Source organism: Mytilus californianus, unplaced genomic scaffold, assembly GCF_021869535.1.
Source record: "Mytilus californianus isolate M0D057914Y unplaced genomic scaffold, xbMytCali1.0.p SCAF_2, whole genome shotgun sequence".
Taxonomy (NCBI): Eukaryota; Metazoa; Mollusca; class Bivalvia; order Mytilida; family Mytilidae; genus Mytilus; species Mytilus californianus.
In genome coordinates, this window is record NW_026262668.1 from 91,742,693 (window position 1) to 91,767,849 (window position 25,157).

At 33.3% G+C, this 25,157-nt stretch overlaps 1 protein-coding gene across 3 annotated transcripts in view; it reads right to left on the reverse strand.

Moving 5' to 3' along the window:
* Positions 1–2,113: 2,113 nt before the first annotated feature.
* LOC127728448 (ankyrin repeat and zinc finger domain-containing protein 1-like) overlaps positions 2,114–25,157 on the reverse strand; it is a 51,024-nt gene continuing 27,980 nt past the window's right edge. For 2 of the 3 annotated variants that reach the window (XM_052235828.1, XM_052235827.1), the window contains exons 9-16: positions 22,333–22,623; positions 20,865–21,068; positions 19,398–20,211; positions 15,097–15,208; positions 14,760–14,858; positions 3,301–3,381; positions 2,777–2,844; positions 2,114–2,376 (exon numbers count right to left, since the gene is read on the reverse strand). In XM_052235828.1, the coding sequence (XP_052091788.1) occupies positions 2,259–2,376; positions 2,777–2,844; positions 3,301–3,381; positions 14,760–14,858; positions 15,097–15,208; positions 19,398–20,211; positions 20,865–21,068; positions 22,333–22,623 (1,787 nt within the window). In that variant the 3' untranslated portion in view covers positions 2,114–2,258. Of the gene's footprint in view, positions 2,377–2,776; positions 2,845–3,300; positions 3,382–14,759; positions 14,859–15,037; positions 15,209–19,397; positions 20,212–20,864; positions 21,069–22,332; positions 22,624–25,157 lie in introns of those variants that run through there. The other variant, XM_052235829.1, reaches the window with a different exon arrangement.

Genomic DNA, 25,157 nt, shown 5'->3' on the forward strand with positions numbered 1-25,157 from the left:
CATGTGTTTAGATTTTTGATTATGGGCCCAGTTTTCAAGTTGGTCCAAGTTGGGGTCCAAAATTAAACTTTGTTTGATTTCAACAAAAATTGAATATATGGGGTTCTTTGATATGCTGAATCTAACCATGTATTTTGATTTTTGGGCCCCGTTATCAAATTGGTCCACATTGAGGTCAAAAGGGTCCAAAATTAACCTTTTTTTTGTTTGATTTCATCAAAAATTGAAATCTTTGGATTCTTTGATATGCTGAATCTAACCATGTATTTAGATTTTGGATATTGGACCATAATAGGTAAATTAAAAAAAATTAAGTTCTTAGACCACATTCATTCTGTGTCAGAAACCTATGCTGTGTCAAATATTTAATCACAATCCAAATTCAGAGCTGTATCAAGCTTGAATGTTGTGTCTATACTTGCCCAAACCGGTCAGGGTTCGACCTCTGCGGTCGTATCAAGCTGCGCCCAGCGGAGCATTTTATTCTATTTGTAAGCACGCATAACTCTAGAACGGTTGTGTATAAGTTTTATAACATTTGGTTGAGACAAACTAAAGTTAGAGAACAGAACATAAAATTCAGCAATTTTTATGTTTATAAAGGGACATAACTCAAGAATGGTAAAAATGTTGCCATCAAATTTCGTACTTAATCTGTATTATGTATTAATAATCATTGTGTATAAGTTTCATAACATTTGGTTGAGGCAAACTAAAGTTAGAAAATGGAAACAAAAAATTTGTACTTGATCTTAGTTTTGTGGTAATGAATATTGTGTATAGGTTTCATAATGTTTGGTTGGGGCAAACTTAAGTTACAGAATGGAAACTAGAAATTTTGCAATCTTTCGATTTATAAAGGGGCATAACTCAATATTGATTAAAGTGACACTAACCAAATTCAACTTGATCTGTGTTTTATCAGTGGAAGTAAAAATCAAACATTGCATTGTATAAGGCATTGATTGTAGTTGATTCAACTATAATCATGGACAAAGGAAGACAACTCCAATTTTAATAAAATTACATGATATTTAGAAGAAAATAAAAATTTTGCAATTTTTCCATTTCTAAAGGGGCATAACTCTAGAATGGTTAAAGTGACGCCACCAAAATAAAAACTTGATCTGTGTTTTGTGGTAATAAGCATTGTGTATAACTTTCATAACATTTGGTTGAGGCAAACTTAAGTTAGAGAATGGAAACGAAAAATTCAGCAATTTTTCCATTTGTAAAGGGGCATAACTCTAGAACGGTAAAAGTGACGCCACCAAAATTCAAACTTGATCTGTGTTTTGTGGTAATAAGCATTGTGTATAAGTTTCATAACATTTAGTTGAGGCAAACTAAAGTTAGAGAACGGAAACCAATTTTGGGACGTACGTACAGACGGACAAGGGTTAAACTTAATGCCCCCTCCGCTACGACGGGGGCATAAAAATGTTCATCAAAACATGAATCGTAATAAATGATCTGCAATTTGTTTAATCCATTATGTGATAACTTTAGTTCTTTTAGAAACTCATATGTATTGATGGTTTATATATTGGTAATGTCTTTAGACAATAAGCATACACTAACCTGCTATAGTGTGATGCCTTATCACACAATAGGCTTCATCAACAAATCTTATAATGTACAAGACTTGTGGACAGGAGGTGCTAATATTTTAGGTGTTTGTGATTTCACTTCTTACAAAAACAATTCCCCCACACATCTTCCATTTTTTTTTGGTGGGATTTGTATTGCTAAATTTTTATGGCCCTTCCAACTTAGGTCGGACCATATAGTTTTACCCTTGTTCCTTATTCAACAACGAACAGTTATACAGACTTTTTTTTCTAAATGCATTCATATGTTGAGCTGATTTTTAGTATGTGAGTCTACTATGATGAGTTACAGATCAAGTTTACGTTAGTTCCACTCCACTGATTTTTGACAAAATAAATGGCTTTGGACTTTGAAAATTTTGTGAAAATAACAGTTATACAGACTTTTTTTCTAAATGCCTTCACATATTGAGCTGGTTTTTTCCCACTTTTTTCACTTTCATGTCATGTTTATATAAATCATATTTGACTGATGATATGCTTGTGTAAAACAACATGGGATATATAAGGAGGCAGATTTAATTGGATAAAATAACAAATACCACAAAGCTTGGCATACATGGTAACTGATCATCACAAATAACATAACATAGAACAATGCAGTCAAGACAAAAATTTGAAAATAAAATTTCTACAAAATATCTTCTATCAGCTCTTTCCAGTTTTCTGTCTGTGTTCTTTCAGGCATTTTGGAGAACAAAATTTATAATCAAAATATTCAAATGGAACTTTTCCTGTCATGTCCTTTCCACACTGGTAACAACGGCTGAAAGAGTAAAAAAGAATGTTGTGAAATTGCATTATTTTGAATTCACTAACATTTTTTTACACATATAAAACAGTTCTTCATTACTGTGTACAATTGATGCTAAGAGCGTCTCAAAACACATTCCTTAAATGAGCTAAGATAGCAGTATCATTATATAATTAAAATATTACCTTGAGTTTAGATATTTCAAACATCGAGTATCTCAAACATGTACATTTTTCATGTGTTGTTAGCAGATTACTTTTTAAATCAGTATGAATAAAAGGAGATGCAGGGTCTACGTCAATGAGACAAAAATAAACAAAATACATCTAGAGGACTACATACAGTCTTCAATAATAAACAGATTTCATTTAAAGATATAATGTTATTAAAATTGTCATGTTTCAATACTAACCTTAATACAACCTGTATTCCTTCAGACAGTTTCTGATCTTTGAGTCTTTTTTCAGCTGCTAAGGCTCTCTGGAATTACATCACTATATATTTAACAAATATTTATCTAAAATGTATATGTAATCGTTGGTGCTTTTATATCACTTTCTATTAGGATTTAAATTTTTTAACATGAAACTTTTTATCTTTATAGGGAACATGAAAATGCTTACATAGAAACTGTTCTTTACAGCAGAAGCCATGAAATAATCCTCATATCTACAGATAAATCATAGGAATCATTCTAGAATATTACATTACCCACTTTAACTAATCTGTTTATCATAGGGGCAATATTACCCTCAATGATTTTTTATGACCAACCTCCAACTGTAACAAAATCTACAACTTTTAAATGATTACTGTTCCTTCGAATCTTGGTGTCATGTGGGAATTTAATATGTCAAAAAACTATTTTAAGATCTTCTTATTTATCATTTGATTGTATCTCTTATATACTCTGTTATTTTTTGCTAAATACTATACCTTATCCCTATCTGGCATTGATAAGAATCTTTTCTTTGCTTCTTCTTCAACTCTTTGTATTGCTTCTTCTGCTCTCTTTTCCTAAAAAAAATTATTTATTCCAGTTAAATCAAAAAGTCAGTCTCAATCAAGATCATATTTTTGGATTTTTTTGCAGTTGAAAAGATTATTTAAGGAGAGTTTTCAAAATTAGGCATATTTTGGATTTTCAAAAAAAGTTAGTATGCATTTTCGAAATCATTAAACTACATCTGAATATAAAACAAGCATTCTGAGAGTATTGCATGGCAATACATAGTCCCCTACCGGTTAAAAATTCATTGTCCTGGAACAAAATGCTAACTTGATCTATAACTTGTCATGGTGTAAACTATATAACAAATATCAAGTCAATATCTTCAAGAATGACGGAAAAAGTGTGGAAAACTGATTATTTAAGTGAATTTTCTAAGTCCAAGGACCATAACTCTGCACAAAATCATCCGACCGGAACAAAATTTGAACTTGATCTGTAACTTGTCATGATAAAACTATATACCAAGTATTAAATCAATATCTTCAAGCATAACAAAAAACAAGAGGCTCTCAAGAGCCTGAATCGCTCACCTGTATTTCAGAGGAGAAGATTTTTCAATGTTAGCAAACTTGATGAACAAATTGTGTAAAATTGTCTTTAAAAGGCAATAACTCCTTGAGGGGTCAATTGACAATTTTGGTCATATTAACTTTTTTGTAGATCTTACTTTGCTGAACATTATTGCTGCTTACAGTTTATATATATCTATAATAATATTCAAAATAATAACAAATAAAATGCTCCGCAGGGCGCAGCTTGATACAACCGCAGAGGTCGAACCCTGAACAGTTGGGGCAAGTATGGACACAACATTCAAGCTTGATACAGCTTTGCATTTGGATTGTGATTAAATATTTGACACAGCATAGGTTTCTGACACAGAATGAATGTGGTCTAAGAACTTAAAAATTTTAAATTGGACATTCACCTATTATGGTCCAATATCCAAAATCTAAATACATGGTTAGATTCAGCATATCAAAGAACCCCAAGAATTCAATTTTTGATGAAATCAAACAAAGTTTAATTTTGGACCCTTTCGACCTCAATGTGGACAAAGTTAATAACGGGGCCCAAAAATCAAAAATCTAAATACATGGTTAGATTCAGCATATCAAAGAACCCCATATATTCAATTTTTGTTGAAATCAAACAAAGTTTAATTTTGGACCCCGATTTGGACCAACTTGAAAACTGGGCCCATAATCAAAAATCTAAATACATGTTTAGATTCAGTATATCAAAGAACCCTACGAATTCAATTTTTGTTAAAATCAAACTAAGTTTAATTTTGGACCCTTTGGACCTTAATGTAGACCAATTTGAAAACGGAACCAAAAATTAAGAATCTAAATACACGGTTAGATTCGGCATATCAAAGAACCCCAATAATTCAATTTTTGATGAAATCAAACAAAGTTTAATTTTGGACCCTTTGGACCTCAATGTGGACCAATTTAAAAACTTGGCCCAAAATCCAAAAACTAAATACACGGTTAGATTCAGCATATTAAAGAACCCCAAGAATTCAAGAATAAAACCCCATTGAAATTGGTCAAGAAATAAGCAATTTATACGAAGTATCTTCTTTTGCACAATACTGTGTAATTAAATATTTCTTGCTATTGCGCAATACTGTACAGTTGACAATTTCTTGCTATTGCGCAATATTGTGCTATTGGATATTTCTTGCTATTGCGCAATACTGTGCAATTGAAGATTTCTTGCTATTGCGCAATACTGTGCAATTGAAGATTACTTGCTATTGTGCAATACTGTGCAATTGAAAATTTCTTGCTATTGCACAATACTTATTATATAATAATTTACACATCCTGTTTGGTGTGTATCTCCTACCATATCATTATTATTTGCTTTTAAATAAAAATCAGAAATAACCAACTTAAAATGGAAAATTTTAAAAGAAAATATAGGAAAAAAAGAAAAAAAAGGAAAAAAAAAAAATCCCCCCTTCCCAAATTTTTTGAACCCCCTTATGATTTATCACACCCAAACTCAATCCCAGCCTTCCCTTTGTGGTATGGAACCTTGCAGTACAATTTCAGAGAGATCCATACACTTACACACAAGTTATTGTCTGGAAACTAGAAAAATGTGTTTTTTGGCCCCAAATTCCTAAAATATTGAGGCAATTACCCCCATCATCAATCCCAGCCTTCCCTTTGTGGTATGGTACCTTGCAGTACAATTTCAGAGAGATCCATACACTTGAACACAAGTAATTGTCTGGAAACTAGAAAAATGCTTATTTTTGGCCCCTTTTTGGCCCCCAATTCCTAAACGTTTCGGCAATTACCCCCAAACTCAATTCCAGCTTTCCCTTTGTGCTATGGAACCTTGTAGTACAATTTCAGAAAGATCCATACACTTACACACAAGTTATTGTCATGAAACTAGAAAAATGCTTGTTTTTTGCCCCTTTTTTGGCCCCTAATTCCTAAAATTTTGAGGCAATTACCCCCAAAATCAATCCCAGCATTCCTTTTGTGATATGGAACCTTGTGGTACAATGTCAGAGAGATCCATACACTAACACACAAGTTATGTCTGGAAGTTACAAAAATGCTTATTTTGGCCCCTAATTCCTTTACTGTTGGTACCATAACCCCCAACATCAATCCCAACCTTCCTTTTGTGGTATTGAACCTTGTGGTAAAATTTCATAGAGATCCATTCACTTAAACTAAAGTTAGAGTGCGAAAACCAATGTGTCTTCGGACGACGCCGGACGACGCCAGACGATGACGACAAAGTCATACCAATAAACGACCACAAAAATTTTTGTGCGGTCGTATAAAAACTGCAAAATTTTGTTAAAACTACCAATTCGGTGGCAGCAACCCAACAATGGGTTGTTCTAATTCGTCTGAAAATTTCAGGGCAGATAGATCTTGACCAATTAAACAATTTATCCCCATGTCACATTTGCTCTAAAAGATTTAGTTTTTGAGATATAAGCCAAAAACTGCATTTGACCCTTATGTTCTATTTTTTAGCCATGGCGGCCATGTTTGTCGATGGATACAAACTTCAGATACAATTTATAAACAAGATACCTTAAGGATTATTTAGTTAAAGTTAGAAGGGAATTGGCCTAGTAGTTTCAGAGGAGAAGATTTTTAAATGTTAGCAAACTTGATGAACAAATTGTGTAAATTGTCTTTAAAGGGCAATAACTCCTTAAGGGGTCAATTGACAATTATGGTCATATTAACTTTTTTGTAGATCTTACTTTGCTGAACATTATTGCTGCTTACAGTTTATATATATCTATAATAATATTCAAAATAATAACAAATAAAATGCTCCGCAGGGGCGCAGCTTGATACGACCGCAGAGGTCGAACCCTGAACAGTTGGGGCAAGTATGGACACAACATTCAAGCTTGATACAGCTCTGAATTTGGATTGTGATTAAATATTTGACACAGCATAGGTTTCTGACACAGAATGAATGTGGTCTAAGAACTTAAAAATTTTAAATTGGACATTCACCTATTATGGTCCAATATCCAAAATCTAAATACATGGTTAGATTCAGCATATCAAAGAACCCCAAGAATTCAATTTTTGATGAAATCAAACAAAGTTTAATTTTGGACCCTTTTGACCTCAATGTGGACAAAGTTGATAACGGGGCCCAAAAATCAAAAATCTAAATACATCGTTAGATTCAGCATATCAAAGAACCCCATATATTCAAATTTTGTTGAAATCAAACAAAGTTTAATTTTGGACCCCGATTTGGACCAACTTGAAAACTGGGCCCATAATCAAAAATCTAAATACATGTTTAGATTCAGCATATCAAAGAACCCTAAAAATTCAATTTTTGTTAAAATCAAACTAAGTTTAATTTTGGACCCTTTGGACCTTAATGTAGACCAATTTGAAAACGGAACCAAAAATTAAGAATCTAAATACACGGTTAGATTCGGCATATCAAAGAACCCCAATAATTCAATTTTTGATGAAATCAAACAAAGTTTAATTTTGGACCCCGATTTGGACCAACTTGAAAACTGGGCCCATAATCAAAAATCTAAATACATGTTTAGATTCAGCATATCAAAGAACCCTAAAAATTCAATTTTTGTTAAAAAGTTAAAAGTTAAAAAGTTAAATTTTGGACCCTTTGGACCTCAATGTGGACCAATTTAAAAACGGCCCAAAATCCAAAAACTTAATACACAGTTAGAGTCAGCATATTAAAGAACCCCAAGAATTCAAGAATAAAACCCCATTGAAATTGATCAAGAAATAAGCAATTTATACGAAGTATCTTCTTTTGCACAATACTGTGCAATTGAATATTTCTTGCTATTGCGCAATACTGTACAATTGACAATTTCTTCCTATTGCGCAATATTGTGCTATTGGATATTTCTTGCTATTGTGCAATACTGTGCAATTGAAGATTTCTTGCTATTGCGCAATACTGTGCAATTGAAGATTTCTTGCTATTGTGCAATACTGTGCAATTGAAAATTTCTTGCTATTGCTCAATACTTATTATATAATAATTTACACATCCTGTTTTGTGTGTATCTCCTACCATATCATTATTATTTGCTTTTAAATATAAATCAGAAATAACCAACTTAAAATGGAAAATTTAAAAGAAAAAAAAAAGGAAAAAAAGAAAAAAAAAACCCCCCCCCCCCCCCCCCCCCAAATTTTTTGAACCCCCTTATGATTCATCACCCCGAAACTCAATCCCAGCCTTCCCTTTGTGGTATGGTACCTTGCAGTACAATTTCAGAGAGATCCATACACTTGAACACAAGTTATTGTCTGGAAACTAGAAAAATGCTTGTTTTTGGCCCCTTTTTGGCCCCCAATTCCAAAACGTTTCTGGCATTACCCCCAAACTCAATTCCAGCTTTCCCTTTGTGATATGGAACCTTGTAGTACAATTTCAGAAATATCCAAACACTTACACACAAGTTATTGTCATGAAACTATAAAAATGCTTGTTTTTTGCCCCTTCTTTGGCCCCTAATTCCTAAAATTTTGAGGCAATTACCCCCAAAATCAATTACAGCCTTCCCTTTGTGATATGGAACCTTGTGGTACAATGTCAGAGAGATCCATACACTTACACACAAGTTATTGTCTGGAAGTTACAAAAATGCTTATTTTTGGCCCCTTTTTGGCCCCAAATTCCTTAACTGTTGGTACAATAACCCACAAAATCAATCCCAACCTTCCTTTCGTGGTATTGAACCTTATGGTAAAATTTCATGGAGATCCATTCACTTAAACTAAAGTTAGAGTGCGAAAACCAATGTGTCTTCGGACGACGCCGGACGACGCCAGACGACGACGACGACGACGACGAAGACGACGACGACGCCAACGTCATACCAATATACGACCAAAAATTTTTTAATTTTTGCGGTCGTATAAAAACTGCAAAATTTTGTTAAAACTACCAATTCGGTGGCAGCAACCCAGCAATGAGTTGTTCGATGCATCTGAAAATTTCAGAGCTGATAGATCTTGACCAATTGAACAATTTTACCCCATGTCAGATTTGCTCTAAAAGCTTTAGCAGTGATCGGGAAGGACGTGCGCCTTGCGCCAATTGCGCTTATCGACCAGAAATGGCGCTTGGAGTGACAAATGTAAACGCCCGCGTGGCGCATGATATTTTTTCACTTCGTTTTGAAACGTAGAGATATCGTCAAATGCATTTACGATCGTATTCCGTGCCGCCATGTGTGAGTACACAACTGTGTAGTGTTTACTCCAATGATAGGAGCACTTATATATTTTTGGGACGTCTCGGGTGTTTTCCTATGGCAACATGCGGTATGACTGATTACCCAAAAAACGTAATTAACCATCATTCATGATATAATTTTTTATAAACAACTTTAAATTTGTGAAAATTGGCTAGTACAGGCGAGAATTCGTCTCTAATTATAATCTTTTAAGTAAGCTTGCTATTATTTCGATTGAAAAACCCAAAAACCTTTTTATGAATTGTATAGTATTTGTCTCCATAAAAGGGGCTTAACTGTCCTTGACAATTTTTTTGGTCTTTGGCTCGTTTTGACATTTTGTAAACATGCCTTCAGCAAATTGTTGTTGTGTCTCATCAATTAACGTTGCTCTCTACTGTTATTCTTGTCATCGTGATGAAGTAATGATAATACAAGTGCAGAGGAAATGCTAGAAACGTCCTCTAATACGGAACGTCTGGAATAAGTATGGTATCGACGAAGACCCAAATTTAATGTAAAAAAAAACATGAACAAGGGAACAGTACCAGTTTTAACATTGTAAATAAAGGTTATCGTAAATATTGCCCGGTTTGGAAGAAGTTATTGTATATTCATTGAAATTGAAATTACAAAATCACAGGAACAATATCCATGATATTAATTAGAATCATACTTGTAAGTACAGTGAAATATACACTTTTTTTATTTTTTTTTTTATTGTAAACGAATGTCCCACTCATTTGACAACATGGCCCATTAATTCTAAAAATGGCCCATTGAATTTATTTTTGGGGGGCCCTGGGCCCATAGAGAAAAAATCCTTCCAGATCACTGCTTTAGTTTTTGAGATATAAGCCAAAAACTGTATTTGACCCCTATGTTCTATTTTTAGCCATGGTGGCCATGTTTGTCGATGGATCAAAACTTAGGATACAATTTATAAACTAGATACCCTAAGGAACATTTAGTTAAAGTTTGAAGGTATTTGGCCCAGTAGTTTCAGAGGAGAAGATTTTTTAAATAGTTTACGACGACAGACGACAACGACGGACGCCAAGTGATGGCATCAGCTCACATGGGGCCCTTCGGACCCCTGTGAGCTAAAAAGTGCTGACTCCTGAATATTTGAGTGAAATTTCTAAGTCCAAGGACCATAACTCTGCACAAAATTATCAGACCGGAACAAAATTCGAACTTGATCTGTAACTTGTCATGATAAAACAATACACCAAATATCAAATCAATATCTTTAAACACGAAGAAAAAAAGTGTGTAAAACTGATTTGCTGGACTGACGGACTGAAGGATGGACAGATACAGACAGACAGAGTGTAAACCTAAAGTCCCCTTCGACTTTGTCGGTAGGGCACTAAAAAGATACTTGTAGCTTGTAGCAGTTATACTTTTAGACAAGAGTGCATATGCTGAAATGTCTCGCCTTCTTTACTAATCATTGATATTATGTTGATAGTCCTAAATATAAACCTTTATTACAGCTGTCACATAAACTTAACATTAACCAAGTAAACTAAACATTGACCAATGAACCATGAAAATGAGGTCAAGGTCAGATGAACCATGCTAGGCAGGCATGTACAGCTAACAATTCTTCCATACAACAAATATAGTTGACCTATTGCTTATAGTTTAAGAATAAAATGCTCCGCAGGGCCCAGCTTGATACGACCGCAGAGGTCGAACCCTGAACAGTTGGGGCAAGTATGGACACAACATTCAAGCTTGATACAGCTCTGAATTTGGATTGTGATTAAATATTTGACAAAGCATAGGTTTCTGACACAAAACGAATGTGGTCTAAGAACTTAAAAATTTTAAATTGGACATTCACCTATTATGGTCCAATATCCAAAATCTAAATACATAGTTAGATTCAGCATATCAAAGAACCCCAAGAATTCAATTTTTGATGAAATCAAACAAAGTTTAATTTTGGACCCTTTTGACCTCAATGTGGACAAAGTTGATATTGGGGCCCAAAAATCAAAAATCTAAATACATGGTTAGATTCAGCATATCAAAGAACCCCATATATTCAATTTTTGTTGAAATCAAACAAAGTTTAATTTTGGACCCCGATTTGGACCAACTTGAAAACTAGGCCCATAATCAAAAATCTAAATACATGTTTAGATTCAGCATATCAAAGAATCCTAAGAATTCAATTTTTGTAAAAATCAAACTAAGTTTAGTTTTGGACCCTTTGGACCTCAATGTGGACAAAGTTGAAAATGGGGCCCTAAAATCAAAAATCTAAATACATGGTTAGATTCAGCATATTAAAGAACCCCATATATTCAATTTTTGTTGAAATCAAACAAAGTTTAATTTTGGACCCCGATTTGGACCATCTTGAAAACTGGGCCCATAATCAAAAATCTAAATACATGTTTAGATTCAGCATATCAAAGAACCCTAAGAATTCAATTTTTGTTAAAATCAAACTAAGTTTAATTTTGGACCCTTTGGACCTTAATGTAGACCAATTTGAAAACGGAACCAAAAATTAAGAATCTAAATACACGGTTAGATTCAGCATATCAAAGAACCCCAATAATTCAATTTTTGATGAAATCAAACATAGTTTAATTTTGGACCCTTTGGACCTCAATGTGGACCAATTTAAAAAAGGGGCCCAAAATCCAAAAACTTAATACACGGTTAGAATCAGCATATTAAAGAACCCCAAGAATTCAAGAATAAAACCCCATTGAAATTGGTCAAGAAATAAGCAATTTATACGAAGTATCTTCTTTTGCACAATACTGAGCAATTGAATATTTCTTGCTATTGCGCAATACTGTACAGTTGACAATTTCTTGCTATTGCGCAATATTGTGCTATTGGATATTTCTTGCTATTGCACAATACTGTGCAATTGAAGATTTCTTGCTATTGCGCAATACTGTGCAATTGAAGATTTCTTGCTATTGTGCAATACTGTGCAATTGAAAATTTCTTGCTATTGCACAATACTTATTATATAATAATTTACACATCCTGTTTGGTGTGTATCTCCTACCATATCATTATTATTTGCTTTTAAATATAAAACAGAAATAACCAACTTAAAATGGAAAATTTTAAAAGAAAAAAAAAAGGGAAAAAAAGAAAAAAAAGGAAACCCCCCCCCCCCCAAAAAAAAATTTTGTGAACCCCCTTATGATTCATCACCCCCAAACTCAATCCCAGCATTCCCTGTGTGATATGGAACCTTGTGGTACAATATCAGAGAGATCCATACACTTGAACACAAGTTATTGTCTGGAAACTAGAAAAATGCTTATATTTGGCCCCTTTTTGGCCCCTTATTCCTAAACGTTTTGGGCAATTACCCCCAAACTCAATTCCAGCTTTTCCTTTGTGATATGGAACCTTGTAGTACAATTTCAGAAAGATCCATACACTTACACACAAGTTATTGTCATGAAACTAGAAAAATGCTTGTTTTTTGCCCCTTTTTTTGCCCCTAATTCCTAATATTTGAGGCAATTACCCCCAAAATCAATCCCAGCATTCCCTGTGTGATATGGAACCTTGTGGTACAATGTCAGAGAGATCCATACACTAACACACAAGTTATGTCTGGAAGTTACAAAAATGCTTATTTTGGCCCCTTTTTGGCCCCTAATTCCTTAACTGTTGGTACCATAACCCCCAAAATCAATCCCAACCTTCCTTTCGTGGTATTGAACCTTATGGTAAAATTTCATAGAGATCCATTCACTTAAACTAAAGTTAGAGTGCGAAAACCAATGTGTCTTCGGACGACGCCGGAAGACGACGACAACGACGATGACGACGATGACGCCAACGTCATACCAATATACGAACGCAAAAAATTTTTGCGGTCGTATAAAAACAGACCAAAACACAAAAACTTAACACTGAGCAATGAACCTTGAAAATGAGGTCAAGGTCAAATAAAACCTGCATGACTGACATAATTATAGATCATAAATATTTCCATACACCAAATATAGTTGAACTATTGCATATAGTATTAGAAAAAAAGACCAAAACTCAAAAACTTAACTTTGACCACTGAACCATGAAAATGAGGTCAAGGTCAAATGACACCTGCCAGCTAGACATGTACACCTTACAATCATTCCATACACCAAATATAGTAGAACTATTGCATACAGTATTACAAAAAAGACCAAAACTCAAAAACTTAACTTTGACCACTGAACCATGAAAATGAGGTCAAGGTCAGATGACACCTGCCAGCTAGACATGTACACCTCACAATCATTCCATACACCAAATATAGTAGACCTATTTTATACAGTATAAGAAAAACAGACCAAAACACAAAAACTTAACTATAACCACTGAACCATGAAAATGAGGTCAAGGTCAGATGACGCCTGCCAGTTGGACATGTACACCTTACAGTCCTTCCATACACCGAATATACTAGACCTATTGCTTATAGTATCTGAGATATGGACTTGACCACCAAAACTTAACCTTGTTCACTGATCCATGAAATGAGGTTGAGGTCAAATGAAAACTGTCTGACGGGCATGAGGACCTTGCAAGGTACGCACATACCAAATATAGTTATCCTATTACTTATAATAAGAGAGAATTTAACATTACAAAAAATCTTAACTTTTTTTTCAAGTAGTCACTGAACCATGAAAATGAGGTCAAGGACATTGGACATGTGACTGACGGAAAATTCGTATCATGAGGCATCCATATACAAAGTATGAAGCATCCAGATCTTCCACCTTCTAAAATATAAAGCTTTTAAGAAGTTAGCTAACCGCCGCCGCTGCCGCCGGATCACTATCCCTATGTCGAGCTTTCTGCGACAAAAGTCGCAGGCTCGACAAAAAATAATCAACAAAAAAATTGTGAAATAGATTTACATGCTACAAATATTCAGATGCAGTTCAACAACTCTAAATATATACAAAATTTCATAAAAATATGAGATACCCTCAATAATCTAAATTTTGCTTTAACTAACATTTTTCTCTGTCTTATAACCTTTTACAATTGTAACCTCTACATGTCTCTCGCGTAACACATATTTTTTCTGTCCAAGGGCAATAACTTAAAAAACTTTTTTTTTTGTTCTTCAAAACTTTTTATAAATATCTTACAGAAATGAAGACTGAAAGCTTCCAATGCAATTTTCAATATAATTAATATTTCTAAGGGGCATAACTCTTTTAAAATATGATTTGATAAATATCTAGCAAGAATTGTAGATGTGAGAACATTTGATTTTCAAATTTTTTCAAGACTTGCTGATACAAACCTTTGATATAAATTTGATAAAAATCTCGCAAGAATTTTTCATGTGAAAGCCCTAACATTGCAATTTTCCACATAATTTATATATTTCCAAAAGCATAACTCTTTTAAAAATAACTGATCAGCATTGTTTTTCAAACTTGTCCGAGAGATTACTGATATAAATCTATGATATAAGTTTTATAAAAATCTGGCAAGAATAGTACATGTTAGAGTGCTAACAAGACAAGAAGGACAGATACACAAAAACAAACGAACGCCCTGTATTTCCATGTCCCCAGTGGGGGGCAAAAAAGGCAATAAAGCAGTTATCAGATAAACATATTACACTACATATTATACCTTGTCTCTTTCCTGTTTTGCTTTCTTCTGTTGCTTTTTTCTTTCAGCTTCCTTTTTCCTTCTTTCTGCCTCCATTTCTTCAGTTAGTGGCCCAGGTATCTGTTTTTTTATAAGAAAAAATATTTCAGCATTACAAATATTTATACTTAGAAATATTTAAAACCATTGCATACAATCCATCACATAGTATTCATATAAAATTTAAACCTTTTTAGGGAACTGTACATTTAAATTAATTTTATTGCAAAGGAAATCACTTGTGGAATAAAGGGTCTTACCTTTCCACTGTCGTAATCATATCTTTCAGGAATGTCACTTGTAGAATAAAGGGTCTTACCTTTCCACTGTCGTAATCATATCTGTCAGGAAACTTAGCCATAAATCTTCTGAATTCGTTCCTCGTCTCTTTGTCTGAAGTTATCTGGTATGCAGTCTGACCATATTTATCCCTGAAGAAGAATTGCATCATTAATCATAATCTAACTCACTACCTCAAACTATTTGGCAGATCTAAAACCTTGAAAAAGGTCAAATATGATAAATAAACAGGTAAATTTAGGTCATGTTTAAGCAATCCTTTCATAATGATAAAAGAACAGAGTTCCAATGTCCCTGTGTTGCACATTTTTTTATCTATCCAAGGGCAATAACTAAAAAAAGTACTTTTTTTTGTTCTTTAAAACAATATATAAATATCTTAGAGAAATGAAGGCTTCAGAGCAAATGCAATGCGATTTCCGTTATAATTAATTTTTCCAAGGGCATAACTCCTTAAAAATATTTGATCAGCACTTATTTTCGAAAGTGTCAAAGACATTGCTGATATAAACCTATGATATGAGTTTCATTAAATTCTGGCAAGAATTTTACACATGAGAGCTCTAACAATGCAATTTTCCATATAATCAATATTTCCAAGGGACATAATTCTTTTTAAAATAATTGATCGGCACCAATTTTTTAAATTGTCTAAAACATTGATGATATAAATTTCATAAAAATCTGGCAAGAATTGTACACAAGAGAGTGCAAACAATGTAATTTTCCATATAATCAATATTTCCAAGGGGCATAACTCTTTTAAAAAAATTGATAGGCACTGATTTTCAAACTCAACAAAAACATTGATGATATAAACCTATAATATAAATCTCATAAAAATCTGGCAAGAATTGTACACATAAGAGCGCTCATAAGGCAACTTTCCATATAATCAATATTTCCAAGAGGCATAACTCTTTTTAAAATAATTGATACCGGTAGGCAATGATTTTCGAACTCATCAAAGACAACCAAACCTATGATATTAGTTTAAAATAAATTGCTTCGCCGAGCTGGATACGACCGCAGAGGTCCAACCCTGAACAGTTGGGGCAAAAATGGACGCAATATTCGCGCTTGGTACAGGTCTGAATTTGGATTGTAATTAAATATTTGACACATAAAAGGTTTCTGACACAGAATAAATGTAGTCAAAGAGCTTAGAATTGGTTATATGATTTGAATTTATATTCAATTTTTTGCATTTGTGCAATACACTTTGCTGTTGCGAATTGACCCCCCCTCCCCCCCACAATAAAAAATTTAAAAAATTTAGCCCCCCTTTTTTTTTGCTTTAGTGCAATACACTATGCTGTTGCATATTAACCCCTCCACCCCACCCCCCCTTACGCACTTTTTTTTTGCAAAAAAATAATATTTGAAGAATTTTTCTTTTTAATTTCTGAAATTTGAAATCTGAAAAAATTGACCCCCCACAACCCACAATTTCTTTTTACCCCCCCCCCCCCCCTGCCCTTTTTCCCCCAAAAAATTCTTTCCCTCAAGATATGGTCATAATCTCAATTCAAATTTCCAATGGAGTTTGCAACCAAAATTACCCATTTAAGTTTACCATAGTGCTAACTTATTCTATTTTATAATAGAATTTAAAATATGGTGTCAAATCTTTCATATGAATTTTTTTGTAAAAAAAAAAAGATGCAATATTTGCAGATATTTTTAGTGGTCTTCCTTTATAAATATGCATTTCTTTAAACATAATTTAAAAGCAGTGTAAGGGAGTTAATCAAAATGTTGTATTTGGATTACCTCCCTTACACTGCTTTTAAATTGCCTTAATTGTTCATTAACCATTACATTATACATAATTTAAAAGCATTGTAAGGGAGGTAATTCAAATGATGTATTTGAATTACCTCCCTTACACTGCTTTAAATTATTTTTTTGTACTAAAGTATTTGTCCATTAACCAGGACACCCTTTTTTTTCCCCCTTTTTTGCCCCTAATTCCTAAACGGTTTGAGCCATAACCCCCCAAAGCAAATCCTAACCATCCCTTTGTGGTATGGAAACTTGTGGTATAATTTCAGAGAGATCCATACACCGTTCCACAAGTTATTGTATGGAAACTAGAAAAATGCTTATTTTTGGCCTCTTTTTGGCCCCTAATTCCTTAACTGTTAGTACCATAACCCCCAAAACCAATCCCAACCTTTCTTTTGTGGTATTGAACCTTATGGTAAAATTTCATAGAGATACATTCACTTAAACTAAAGTTATTGTGCAAAAACCAATGTGTCTTCGGACAACAACGACGATGCCAACGTTATACCAATATACAACCGCATAATTTTTTTGCGGTCGTATAAAAATTTGGCAAGAATTGTACATTCGAGAGCGCTAACAATGCAATTTTCCATATAATTAATGTTTTTAAGGGATATAACTCTTTTAAAAATAATTGATTGGCACTGATTTTCAAACTCGTCAAAGACATTGCTAATATAAACCTATGATATAAGTTTCATAAAAATCTGACAAGAATTGTACACATTAGAGCGCTAATGATGCAATTTTCCATATAATTAATGTTTCAAAGGGGCATAACTCTTTTAATAAATTGCTTCGCCGAGACCAGCTGGATACGATGGCAGAGGTCCAACCCTGAACAGTTGGGGCAAAAATGGATACAATATTCGCACTTGATACAGGTCTGAATTTGGATTGTAATTCAACATTTGACACATAATAGGTTTCTGACACAGAATAACTGTAGTCAAAAAACTTAGAATTGGTTATATGATTTGAATTTATATTCAATTTTTTGCTTTCGTGCAATACACTATGCTGTTGTGAATTGACCTCCCCCCCCCCCAAAAAAAAAAAAATTTACCCCCACCTTTTTTTTTTGCTTTTGTGCAATACACTATGCTGTTGCAAATTGACCCCCCACAAAAAAAAAAAATTCACCCCCTTTTTTTTTTGCAAAAAAATTGTTTTTCACCCCACCCCTTTTTTTTTGCAAAAAAAAAATAATATTTGAAGAAATTTTCTTTTTAATATCTGAAGTCTGTAATGAAAAAAAAAAAAATTGTTTACCCCCCCCACAGTTTCTTTTTTACCCCCCCCCCCCTCCCCCAAATTTTTTTTCACTTACCTTCCCCCTCCCCTTTTTCCAAAAAAAAAAATATTTCCCTCAAGATATGGTCATTATCTCAATTCAAATTTCCAATGGAGTTTGCAACCATAATTACCCATTTAAATACATCATAAAAGTCTAAAATAGAAAATGACATACATAATCATGTCTGAAAATAATATATCTTTAATCAGCATTTTTATTAGTAACTTCTAAAAATAAATTGAAAGCTAATCCCCTCAAGACAATACAAAATTTCTTTATACATAATTTTAAAGCAGTGTAAGGGAGGTAATCCAAATTTAATATTGTACTTAAAAAAAATTAACAAGGAAACTTTTTCCCCCTCTTTTGCCCCTAATTCCTAAACTGTTTGAGCCATGACCCCCTCAAGCCAATCCTAACCATCCCTTTGTGGTATGGAAACTTGTTGTACAATTTCAGAGAGATCCATACACCGTTCCACAAGTTATTGTCTGAAAACTAGAAAAATGCTTATTTGGGCCCCTTTTTGGCCCCTAATTCCTAAACTGTTAGGACCATAACCCCCAAAATCAATCCCAACCTTCCTTTTGTGGTTATAAACCTTGTGTTTAAATTTCATAGATTTCTATTTACTAATACTAAATTTATTGTCCGGAAACCAAGTGTCTTTGGACAACGACAACGACGACGACGTGATACAAATATACGACCACAAAAATTTTTTGCGGTCGTATAAAAATTGCTTGTTTTTTATCCCATTTAACCCTTATTCATAAGCTGATATAGCAATAACCCCCAAATTCAATCAAACCTTTTTTTTTTGTGTTATGGAACCTTGTGGTACAATTTCATACAAATCCATACACTTATACTCAAGTTATTGTCTGGAAAACAGAAAAAGGTTTGCTTTTGGCCCCTTTTTGGACCAAAATTCTTAAACGGTTAGGGCCATAACCCCCAAAAATCAATTCCAATCTTCCTTTTGTGGTATGGAACATTGTGGTACAATTTCATAGGGATCCATACACTTATACTCAAGTTATTGTCTGGAAACCAAATGTCTTCGGACCACAGCGACATCACCATACCATTATACGGCTGCAATTTTTTGCAGTTGTATAAAAATCACACGAGATTGAGCAAGTAAAATAATCTTAGAATGCTGACTTGTCACATAATAAATTATGTAATCATTTATAGCAATAAATCATTTAAAATAAATAAAGAATTACTTGACAGCTGGATTTGATCCTGCTTTCATCAACATTTGAATAAGTTTCTTGTGACCTTCTTTAGATGCTATCATCAGTAGAGTTGTCTCACTGTCTCCTATTGGTTCATTCAATAATTCAGAAGTTACAATTATTGGTGATACTAGTAACATATCATTGGCTGAGGAGTGACGCGATCGACTCCCTTCTCTGCTTGTTGGTCGACTATTTTCTTTAACATTCAGTGTCATGTTGGATTTTTCATTCACTGAATCAACAAACACATTTTCAATATCAGGCATTTGTGTAGCACTTGCAGAAGTCAATCCAGATTGCTTCATAGATAGATCTGCATTGAAGTAATCAATGTTCTGTTCTTTGCTTTTACTTTCCACATTTTCAGTATTTTCTGTCCTAGTGCTATTTAAATCATGGTCATCACAAGTCAACTGACGGTCTATTTTATCTTTAGAATCATCCACTTTGTATTCATTATTAAAAACATTTTCAGGTTCAAAGGTCAAATTATTTGTATCTTGATCCTTCATATCATCTATATCAATATTAAATTGTATTTCACTTCCACTGGTTTTCAAATTACCCTCTGATTTTGCAATTCCTTCCATAGTTTCCTGTATTACATTTTCTCCATCTATGACACTAACAATAACTTCTCTATCACCTATGACCTTTGAATCACCTTGACCCCTAAATGCTCCTTCATCATCAGGTTTGTCTGACACATTAAAAACAGCAAGAAGATTAAGCAAAGTATCTGCATCACCTACTTTACAAGCTGTGTATAAACTGTTTTTTAAATGGTATTTCTCTTCATCTGAAATAATGCCAATAAACTGTTCATATCTTATCATAATATATCAATATTTACTGTATAAGTTTCTATGGTTTTCAAATCAACTTCTAGGGTACAATGTATACTTGTTCCTTAAAAGACATAAAAAATATTTACAATTAAAGCTACCTTTTTACTAGTGCAGTATACTATTCATATCATAAACCTGCAAAAGATAATTGAACAGATCATCCCCTTGCAATCATACACACTTATAAATATTTCAACCATATCTTGGTGTAACAAAACCATTGCCAATACCAAGCAATATGATTAATCAGATGCAAGATTAAAACCATAAAGTCAAAGGATATAAACAAACACATGAACTCTAAATTGACGAATCACTTCCTAGAAAGGGTTAAAGTGGTGGTTGAGGAACATGTCTATCATTATTTTAAACACAAATAAGATGAAATAAGTTAATTATTTTGAACTGAGTGGAGGAAAGCCGGTAAAGTTCTATAATGATATTTAGAATTTCTACAAAAATATTAAAATTTGTTCATCTCTTTAAGATAAAAGCCATCTGCAATTCTTGTGCAACAATGGCATTAAAATTTGTTGGTCCCCTAATGATCAAGAATCATCAAACTTTGCAAATTAAAAAAAATCTTAATCTTCATATATTTTACCCAAAGGGTTGGTTCCAGGCTCCAGCTGATGTTTAATGGAAGGTCTTCGTTTTCTGGTATTTTTCTTCCTTTTTGGTTTTTTTGACATGGCAAATTCTTTGAGATGGTCTGTTTTAAGTGTCTGCATAACAACTACTAATTCTGAGTCACTTGCTGTAGAATTTCCAGATGAATTGGGAAAACTTTCATTTATTAATAAATGGTCTAAAAATACAATATTTATATTATAAATATTAATTCATATATAATAATAAACAGATTCAATATGAGAGCAAGATACCCCCATTTTCAGCAACGAATAGTTAAAATAAAATAAACTGTTTCGCCGAGCGTAGCTGGATACGACCGCAGAAGTCCAACCCTGAACAGTTGGGGCAAAAATGGATACAATATTCGCACTTGATACAGGTCTGAATTTGGATTGTAATTAAATATTTGACACATTATAGGTTTCTGACACAGAATAAATGTAGTCAAAGAACTTGAAATTGGTTATATGATTTGAATTTATATTCAATTGAAGATTTCTTCCTGTTGTGCAATACACTGTGCTGTTGTGCAATACTTAGTAAATCTGTTTTCAGACTATATACAAAGAATTAGCAAAATAAATTTTGAACCCCAATTTTTGGGCAATTACTCCCAAAATGAATCCCAACCTTCTACTTGTGGTATTGAACCTTGTGGTACAATTTCAGAGCAATCAAAATACTTATACACAAGTTATTGTCCTGAAACTAGAAAAATGCTTGTTTTGGGCCCCTTTTTGGCCCCTTATTCCTAAACAGTTGGGACCATCACCCCCAAAAACAATCCCAAAATTCCTTTTGTGGTATTGAACCTTTTGCTTAAATTTAGAGATCCATACACTTAAACTAAAGTTATTGTCTGGAAACCAAATGTCTTCGGACGACAACGACGTGATAGCAATATACGACCGCAAAAAATGTTTGTGGGCATATAAAAAATCTGATAATTTTTCACTGAATGATTTCTCAGCACTCTCAACTTAAAAAAAAACATGGAGACTTTCAAACCAGGTAAAGAAGAGTTTGCAGATGATATGGCCAATCCATATTGTGCTATGCTGAACACTAAACTAAACCTCTTGGGGAAAAAAATAAAATAGGAGATGCACAATACCAGTATGTATGAAAAATTTTCAGAAAGTCATAATGAAATTATTTAACTAGTCTTGGAATAGAGAAAACAGATTTACAAATGGGTACAATAATCTGTATACCTCCCTCTTAAGTGAAGTGACAAGTACAACAATTCTTTTTTACCAGTTTTGAAACCTGTATTTAAAAAATAAAACCCAACACAACTGGACATCACAAATATTTTACACATTTTTGAATTTGGAGCTTGTATTGCATGGTTTTATTATATTTGTAAGAGGGATTTTTTTATATACATAATTTAATTATTTTGTCATAGTTGTAATAAAATAAAAAGAATAGCTTACCAAGTCCCATTTTTGTTTGTCCCTTTTCAGGAGGTATTACATAGTCTCTATCATCAATAAGTCCTACATTCTGGCCCCTTTCTCTTGCATCTCCAGCTGATTTCTCCAGGCCCTCTGTGAGTAAATCGTCATATTGTTTAGTCAGTGGAGAAGTACCCAGTCTGTCCTTACTTTTTCTGTGTCTAGGAGAGGTTGATATATCTTCAGGGACAACAATTAACTTTCCAACATCTGCACTAAATGTCAGCTGTGGGGAAAGAGGGATGAAATCCTGTATGCCTGCTTCTTCACCTGGAAGTAACAATTCCTGTTTAATAACTAGAGCTGTCTTCATAGCATACATTTTAGTTGCTCTTGTGAAATTCAGTATTAAGACAATGACATTTTGAGATTAAATGCTTTCAGCTATTCATTTTATATAATCATTGCCTCTGTCTAAGGTTGACACATGATTACTGATAGGTCAATCTGACAGAATTATACTGACTCAGGAACAAAGTCTGAGGTTTATATGCTATAAATTCGGAATAAACAGGTCAAAGTCAAGGTCAGTATGATGCTTCTGCATACAAAATTTGTCAATCAGTGCAACAGTACAAAAGTTACGCACCAAACACAAAACAGACAATGTTTTACTATCATAGGGGTAAAAGGTCAAAGTCAAGGTCAGATTGACCTGACTTTAATATATGACACAACCCAAGCCCATGATGGATCAGAATACCAAAGTTCAAAGGTTCAAAAGTTATGAGCAAGACACAATTCAGACGAGGTTTTACTATCAACTATAGATGTTAGTCGAGATCAGAATGACCTGAGTTTGGTATATTACACATCCCAAGCCCATGACACAACTGCATATGTTTGGTCAACCTAAGTTTAACGGAAGGAACGTTATGAGCCGGACATAAATTGGACAAGGTTTTAACTATCATAGGGGTCAAAGTCAAGGTGAGGGTGACCTGACTTTGGTATAAGACACAACCCCAGCCCATGTTGTATCTTCATGCCAGGTTTGAGCAACATAAGTTATATGGTACAAAAGTTATGCACCAGACACAAAGTGGGATGGACAAACAAAGTTTAATTTTGGACCCCTACTTGGACAAACTTGAAAACTGGGCCCATAATCAAAAATCTAAACACATGTTTAGATTCAGCATATCAAAGAACCCCAATAATTCAATTTTTGCTAAAATCAAACTAAGTTTAATTTTGGACCCTTTGGACCTTAATGTAGACCAATTTAAAAAACGGGACTTAAAATTGAAAATCTAAATACACGGTTAGATTTGGAATATCAAAGAACCCCAATAATTCAATTTTTGATGAAATCAAACAAAGTTTAATTTTGGACCCTTTTGACCTCAATATGAACCAATTTGATAGCAGGGCCCACAAATAAAAAATCTAAATTCATGGTTAGATTCAGCATATCAAAGAACCCCATATATTCAATTTTTGTTGAAATCAAAAAAAGTTTAATTTTGGACCCCAACTTGGACCAACTTGAAAACTGGGCCCATAATCAAAAATCTAAATACATGTTTAGATTCAGCATATCAAAGAACCCCATATATTCAATTTTTGTTGAAATCAAACAAAGTTTAAATACTGGACCCTATCTTGGACCAACTTGAAAACTGGGCCCATAATCAAAAATCTAAACACATGTTTAGATTTAGCATATCAAAGAACCCCAAGAATTCAATTTTTGTTAAAATCAAACTAAGTTTAATTTTGGACCCTTTGGACCTCAATGAAGACCAATTTTAAAAAATGGGACCCAAATTAAAAATCTAAAAACACGGTTAGATTTGGCATATCAAAGAACCCCAATAATTCAATTTTTGATGAAATCAAACAAAGTTTAATTTTAGACCCTTTTGACCTCAATATGAACCAATTTGATAGCGGGGCCAACAAATAAAAAATCTAAATACATGGTAAGATTCAGCATATCAAAGAACCTCATATATTCAATTTTTGTTGAAATCAAACAAAGTTTAATTTTGGACCCCAATTTGGACCAACTTGAAAACTGGGCCCATAATCAAAAATCTAAATACATGTTTAGATTCAGCATATCAAAGAACCCCATATATTCAATTTTTGTTGAAATCAAACAAAGTTTAAATACTGGACCCTATCTTGGACCAACTTGAAAACTGGGCCCATAATCAAAAATCTAAACACATGTTTAGATTCAGCATATCAAAGAACCCCAAGAATTCAATTTTTGTTAAAATCAAACTAAGTTTAATTTTGGACCCTTTGGACCTTAATGTAGACCAATTTAAAAAACAGGACCCAAAATTAAAAATCTAAATACACGGTTAGATTTGGAATATCAAAGAAACCCAATAATTCAATTTTAGATGAAATCAAACAAAGTTTAATTTTGGACCCTTTTGACCTCAATATGAACCAATTTGATAACGGGGTCCACAAATAAAAAATCTGAATACATGGTTAGATTCAGCATATCAAAGAACCCCATATATTCAATTTTTGTTGAAATCAAACAAAGTTTAATTTTGGACCCCATATTGGACCAACTTGAAAACTGGGCCAAAAATCAAAAATCTAAATACATGTTTAGATTCAGCATATCAAAGAACCTCATATATTCAATTTTTGCTAAAATCAAACAAAGTTTAATTTTGGACCCTTTGGACCTTAATGTAGACCAATTTGAAAACTGGACCCAAAATTAAAAATCTAAATACACTGTTAGATTCGGCATAACAAATAAATAAATGTGATCAAAGATTTTACAAATCTAATGCGCCATACTGTGCAATTAAAGATTACTTCGTGAAATT